At 42.5% G+C, this 7,677-nt stretch overlaps 1 protein-coding gene across 1 annotated transcript; it reads right to left on the bottom strand.

Moving 5' to 3' along the window:
- Window positions 1–3,769: 3,769 nt before the first annotated feature.
- On the bottom strand, window positions 3,770–4,790 carry LOC112882745. The gene is made up of 2 exons (XM_025947871.1): window positions 4,259–4,790; window positions 3,770–4,012 (listed from the first exon to the last, which is right to left on the bottom strand). The coding sequence occupies exon 1, from the start codon at window positions 4,603–4,605 to the stop codon at window positions 4,267–4,269; it is 339 nt and encodes a 112-aa protein (XP_025803656.1). The 5' UTR covers window positions 4,606–4,790; the 3' UTR covers window positions 3,770–4,012; window positions 4,259–4,266.
- Window positions 4,791–7,677: the final 2,887 nt, after the last annotated feature.

Consider the following 7,677-nt stretch of genomic DNA (forward strand, 5'->3'; position numbering starts at 1 on the left):
ATAAGAAGGCATGTCAATTGCTCAATGCCGAGTACAAGCATATTGTGTGGCAACCATATCTTGCCCACACAATAAATCTTATGCTTAAGGACATTGGAGACTGGGCAGATCATGAGGCATGTATTGATAGTGCTAAGAAGATTTGTAGCTGGTTATACAACTCCAACTCATTGCACCATATGATGAGGTCTGCCATAGGTGGTGAATTGGTGAAGTGGAATGCAACAAGGTTCGGCACAAATTACATGTTCCTTCAGAGCTTCATTAGGAAGAAAGAGCAATTTATGCAATTGATGGTGTCCGCAGAATTTCAAGGGAGTAGGCATTTCAAAACAGATATGGGCAAAGAAGCATACAGAAACCTCACAAACCTTGAGTGGTGGGAAAACATGCAGAGTGTGTTAGATGATGTGGAGCCTTTGTATGTTTTCTTGCGGTTTGCTGATCAAGACAAGGTTCCAACTTTAGGTGAAGTGCTTATGTAGTATCATAATACAAAACAAACATATGCATCCAACTTCAGTCAAACAAATCCAGCTCGTTTTGATCAGATCATGGGAGTAATAGACAATAGGATGGCCACTGTCTTGCATGGGACGTATGCACAGGCTGCTTGTGCTTTAAATTCTCTTGTGCATTATACCATGGGGACAACCACTAACTTAATGACAGATCTTCGCATAGCATTAGAAAGAATGTGTGATACAAACACAGCAGCAATTGCACTTCAGCAAGCAGAATTTTTTAGGCAAAAGCATGGAGATTTTGCTGGAGAGCTAGCTGTTCGTTTGGCAGTTGATCGTGGCACTTCACTTGCTAGCTGGTGGTCTATGTTTGGTTCACAAACACCAACGCTTCAATGCATTGCAATGAAGCTTCTCTCCCAATGTGCCTCGTCCAGTGGATGTGAGCGAAACTGGAGTTCTTTTGGCTTTATCCACACAAAGTTGCATAATAAATTGGGACACAACAAGTTGCATAAGTTGGTTTTTGTTAACTACAATCTCCGTCTCCGTATCCAGTGTGCAGGAAGCATAGTTGAGCCTAGTAACTTTGACCCTGTTAGTAGAATGATGGACCTCTCATTCTATTATTGTCGAAATGCGATTGAAGATTGAATGGAGCATGGCAGGTCTAATGCACCTCCTGTAATGGATGAGGATTCTGATTGCAGTGACACTCCGCTTCCTAGCCAGATATTTACCTCTATAGTAGAGGAGGATGTAAATTTAGATCAGTGGGCAACTAAGAATGTTGGTGACACACATCTTGGCAAAAGAAAGACCAAAATCCCTCAATCTCAGGGACCACAAAAAAGGAGCAAAAAGACCATTGAACCTGAACCTGAAGACTTTTCTAGTGGCGACACAACTCCTAATCCTAGCGATGATGATGATGCTGATGATGGAGGGAGTGATGCTTCCGATGCTGGAGGGACTGATCGTGTTGAATGCAGTGGTGTTGGCGGAAGTAGTAGTTATGTGTCTTCTATGAGATTTACTGGGAAGACAGATTTCACCCATGCAACCCAAGATCAAGATCATGGTCAACCCACTTCTCAACGGATGACGAGAAGCAACTGACATTGATCCACTCTTCAAGAAGATGATAGCTCAAGCTCAGTGAGCACAACCTTTCCGTATTATGAGGCACCTAACTTCAGATATGAAATCCCAGAGCCAATGTGCAATTTTTTTGGCCTACCCCCATCTCCACCCCCAGGCTACACTCCAGGACCACCGGTACCATGGTGGTATGGGTATACCCCCAACCCTAACCCCCCACAGACCTTGCCTATGGATCAAATGCCAGAAGGACTAATACATTGCTTTTTTTCTTGTGTCTGTTGGGATCCAGGTGTGTATTATTTTATAATTATTCATTAATTTTCTGTTCCTCTCTTACTTACTCAACATGTAGAACCTAAACTTTGGGTATCATGCACATCAAAGAGGAGACTGAAGAATAAAGCATTATATTTATGTGTTGAACATATTTATGTACGGAGTTTAGTAGAATTTTATTACGAAGTTATGAACCTAGTATCCATTTATGTTCTATGCGCTACGTGCTTTTTATGGATTGTGGACAATTTAGTGTATATTTTCTTATGGACTATGATGAACTTATATATATGTTTGTGTGTGTAAATTATGGTCCCACACATACAAAACTAATAAATGTTACATAAATATATGTCATGTATAAATAAAACTATTGCAGTAACATACTTATCAACATATTTCTCGATTTATCAGTCAAAAATCACTGATTATCGTTGATAAATATCGATTATTGACAATTTGAATTTAACCGTCCTTATCAGTCGATTTTTACTGATAATCATCGATAATCGATCAATTATCTTTACCGGTGATCACCGATTTTTAAAGTATGAACGGTAAACCTTAATCGCAGCCTCCGTGACTAGCCGCTTGAAGGGTTGCCTCCACCGATTGCACCGCGGTAACCTCGCTGGTGATCATTGCGGCGCCCGGCGCATCTGACATGGTGGCAGCGAGGGGGCGAGCGACGTCTTGTTGGAATTAGATGAATCGGCGCATCTAGCAGGTGTAGTGACGCGCCGTTCAGGGGAGGTGTGGGCGGGTCCGGCATGGATCTTCTCGGGGGAAGGGATGCGGGGGTCGAGGGGTGGGCCGGGAGGAGCCGCAACGGCGAGTGGGATGGGGGGTGCCGCGCAGGTGATGCCTGGCGGTGTGCCGGGGTCAGGCGTCGAACTCCACAGGCGGTTCCGCCGGAATCGCCTGGACGGTGTGCGATTCGGTAGGAACGGGGTGGGATTCGGCGGGAGGAGAAGCCGATAGCAATTAATGGCGCGATTTCCGAGAGTTTTGAACAGGCCCGGTACTTTTTACCAGAAAACACTCCCACCACGCCACCGAAAAAAGGTTATTTTTGGACCGTAAACTTCTTGTCTGCGATTTTACAGCTTTATTTGCATGCGCAGATTGTCACGTTCTTTGTTTTTAATTACGTTGAATGCGGTGTGGCGTAGTAAATATCGCATGCAGTGGCTTATGGATTTTACTCGCCAGAGTTGGGCGGCGCCGGTGCGTTGAACTGTATTCAACACACTGTGTGAGTAATAGTAGATACTTATATATATATATATATGTATATATATACACTTCAAAATCTAGACAATCTTTCTCTCTCCCTTTCTTCCATTTTGAAAAGGAATCTATACATTATTTTTATTTTTCCAGAGTAGTCAGAACATCGATCCGAGGTAGTCCAAATGGGCAATCCCTTACAAGAGATCCTAAGAATACTATAGCTGATTATCCATGGCCAACATCAACCAAAAAGTGAAAATAGAAGAGGGGATGAGACAGCCTGCATCAGGTGTTTCCTACTATCAAATTTTTAACAGTAAGTATGTAGTCTACATTTTATAAGCACATGCATGCTTAGCTACGGAAGAAGAGTAGGTAGCCTAGTGGTTAAAAAAACCTCTGTAGCATCTCAGATCCTAGGTTCGATTTTCTATAGGAGCGAATATTTTAGAATTTAATAACGTTGTGTTTCTATGTTAGGTGATGTTCCTGTTGATAGCAAGACGCCTATGATAACTTTATCAATCTCGAAGATTTATTGGCGATGTTCCTGTCGACGGCGAGGCACTTGGCTCAGTCTGTAAAGATGCTCGTAGGAGTGGATTTACGTATGTTGTGAAATATATTGTAAACGGAATAAGTGTGCGTCTATTATCAATGTCTGAGTTATACTGTGTAATAAAACAAAACCATACTTAGCATCACCTCAAACAAAAACCATACTTAGCATCACCTCCCACTGTACTATCCCGTCTGTACAGCGCAATGAGACATACAGACCTCTCTACCGCGGGCGCATGTGTCCATCCGTCCGGCGATGCGGAGGGAACGAAGAAATGAGCTCACGCCCGTTCGACGGTATCATTGTACCGACCCGACAACATCAGCCGTACCCGATCGTGCTGAAATGGGCGAACAAACGCTCAGCAGCGCACCTGATTATACACATAACGTAGTATCAGTCGATCACAGACGTCGATTGACGGATATACAAGATTTATCTCAACCAGTTGAAACCGAGTAACATAAATCTGAAATCTTATTCGGTTCGGTTCTTCGATCTATTAGTCTTTTACAACGCAAAAACTCTAGGTCCTCGACAAAAGCTGAGAAACAGAGCAGCAAAAACAGAGCTGAACACAAACTACCGCCCCATGTTCGCTGTCACAGCTACTACGGACCTGCACCTCTACTTCCCTTCGCGCGCGCCCTCGGGACGCTTCTCGGGGTCACGGCCGGCGGCGGGGTCCCCGTGGCCGACTGCCACCTTGGCCACCTCGGTGGCGGGCGTGCCGGGCCTGGCCTTTTGGTACAGCACGAGGTAGCCGATGACGCCGACGATGCCGAAGCCGACGAGCGCCATGGTGCCCGGCCCGTACGGCAGCCGGCCGCGCTGGTGCAGCACCTCCCCGGGGCCGCGGCCCGGCGGGCGCATCGACGCCTCCACGCCCGCCGCGCGCACCTCCTCCGCGCTCATCTTGTGGGTGTCCGCATTCCGGCGCCACTCCTCCGCGCCGCTCTTCGCCATCGCCCTCAGCCTCTCCCCGGCCCGGTCGCGTTGTTGCTACGAGTTTGCCTGATGACTGCTGCGTGGAGTGTGGTCTTGTCTTGGTCTTTTGCCGCTGCGAGGCTCGTGCCGGCGAAGTGCCGACGAGCTTTGTAATGGGCAGCGCGAGGTGGTGTGAAGAACGGCACACGTAGGGGCGGCAGGTGTTGGACGCAGCAGGCTACACGACCAAGCGGTGAGCAGAACGGTGCCGCGTGGGGATGGGAGGAAAAGAACTCTGCGATTGTTTATTTTGAGTGGAGGTGTATTAAATCGGAGTTGGACGCACACGTATGATGCATCGATGTGCGCCCTTGGACACCTCGTTTCTTCTAGATACATCTTTACTTTAGGAGTTTAGCTCGGATCATGATACCATCCGAGTGCAATGTGACAGGGAACTTACCATGATTCATATTTTAAATTTAGGGTATGTTCAGCCTAAATGAGAGGGAATTTAGATTGTTTATTGTCTGGTTCACTGTTTATTGTTTGATTGTCCAGCTTTTCTGTGAAATTTACCTTGTTTAAATTAAACTATTTTTGGTAAACTGTCTAATAATATTTTTCTTGTTTGAATAAACTAAATATCTGAACACTTATTGTTAGTGAAAGATTCAACGATGAAATGGACGTACTAAAATGGATATTACTAACAGGATGTCCCACTCATGCACTCGTGTATATTGTCCTTGGAACGTACGCATTTTTTAAAGAAAACTAGATAAGCAAAGTAAATATAGATCGGTTAGTTATTTTCGTTGGTGTAGACATATCCATATATGTAGAGTTACCAACTCATCGTTGCCATCCGTATTTGATTGATAACAAATCACTAGTGGAGATGTACGCACGGATTTCAAAAAACATGGTAAATAAAAAATTATATTTATATTAAATAATCGGACGTTGAAAATCTCCATATAGAACTTTTGTATTCAAATGAACCCACCACCATTTAAATCAATTCTTCTGGATCTTAATAATTATAAGGAAACCGTTAATTCTTAAATTCAAAATTAAGGATTTTTTAAAAAATTGTTTGATGATATGATAACCACTAATATGACAAAAACTATAAACGACATTTTAATATAATTCTAATACAGGTCATAGTAAACACAACAACAAATAAAAATACAATTAAAAGGATATACATAGAATACATTTCACCGATCAAATCAATTGATCAGATGCTAACTGCATGATCGGTTTTGCAATCAATAAATAATTAAGCACCATTCATCATTGTAAATGCAATGAATGAAATAAGACCATATAACCAGAAGGATATTGCAGAATAAATAATTTAACCATTAAATAGACTAGCTGCTTGCATGATCATTTTTTCAAGTATACATAGAATGTTTTTTATAACCAGATATTATAGAAAACTACAAGATAGAAAGTTATTCAAATAAATATTAATAAATTTTAACTAATGTAAGTTTACATTAGATTCTTAGTGTCCAATATTCAACTTTTCTATACTATATTGAAATATTTTAAACTATTTCTCATCAATATTAGATCCACCATACTCCTTACCAAGATCCCACCTACCAGTCCGGTGATGAAATAGATGTAGACCTGTGGTTTTGATGTTTCTAAATATTTCTGCACAATTCCTAATACTTTTTGTTACCCGACTCCCGCGCTGGGGTACTCCTTTTTTTCCTTTTAGAGTCACAGTAAGTTCCCTTTTATAGTCACCGTAGTTTGGCCTAATCTTTCCAAATTTTCCATAATCTGATTGGTGATCAGAGCCTTCCAAAATTGTTTGCACATCCCATATTTCGCGCCGGCGTGGTCTCCACACCTGATTGGTGATCAAAGGCTTCCAAACAATGTTTGCACATTCTATATGCCACGCCGACCTGGTCTCCTCGTCTGAGATTCCAAACAATCTTTGCACATTCCATATGCCATTTCTACGTTCGGTGTACTGCCCCGCGGGCTGCCGATTGGATCATTCTCGTGAGGCGCATGCACGATGATGATGCTACGGTCGCACGCGGTAGATCCGCGTCGTGAGCACAGGTAGAGATCTGAGCAGCAGTACCGGAAGGCAACCCGGCCAGTACAGGTTCCCCACCCGGTACAGTCTGTGCGGTATTAAATTGGTATGTATTTAGTACTGGATGTAATACTCGGTAATAAATGATGTATTTAGTATCGATACTAAACTGCTCGTCACGCAGTGAGGTTGGGGCGGCAGTTTAGTACTGGCTAGTGTTACCAGTGGTACTAAATTCTTTACTTTTTTATTTGTTTACTAATATTTATTTTCTTTTTTTATTTAATTCGAATTCGTATCCGTATCCATTTGTGTATAGCTAGCATTCATATTCGTATTCGTATTTATATTTGTATTCGTATTTATATTTGTATTCGTATCTAGCATAACAATGACTATATATATATAATTTATATACACTTTAATATTACAAGTAGCCATGTAACTTGTTTCCTTACAAATACTTCAAATATTACTCATCTTCATTCATCGTCGTCGCTCCTGTTTGGATCAAGTTAACCCATATTGATCCTACGATCAGCATGAAATTCTCCGTTGGGATTTATGATCTTATCCAGCAGAATCTACAGAGTGTTTCTTGAATTGCCCTGACTCTTTCCGGTTCGATGAGGTCTTCTTTCATTCGCCAAATCTATCACGTGCAAATATCATTATTTTAAATCAATACATGTATGGAATTAAATGAAAGAAATTGTTATTAATTTTTTACGTACATCGAATTCTTTTTACGTTATTCTCTTTGGACCGCAGAACGTGTCTCAAACACACACATTCTCTCTCTCTACACACAGGTTATGTGTCAGACCCGGGTCCACGGGACTGTGTACATAACGTACATATCTTAGGATAAGAGATGGGACATAGCCCACGCCCTACACCAGTTGTAACTACTCGTACCGTAGTAGGACTACTCGAACAATAGTAGAACTTGTCGGAACAAAAGGAAACTACCCGAAAAGTACTCGCGTAGGACTCCTGGGCTTGTATCCGACTAGGACTTCCATGTAACCCTATCC

This window comes from Panicum hallii, chromosome 2, assembly GCF_002211085.1.
Source record: "Panicum hallii strain FIL2 chromosome 2, PHallii_v3.1, whole genome shotgun sequence".
NCBI lineage: Eukaryota > Viridiplantae > Streptophyta > Magnoliopsida > Poales > Poaceae > Panicum > Panicum hallii.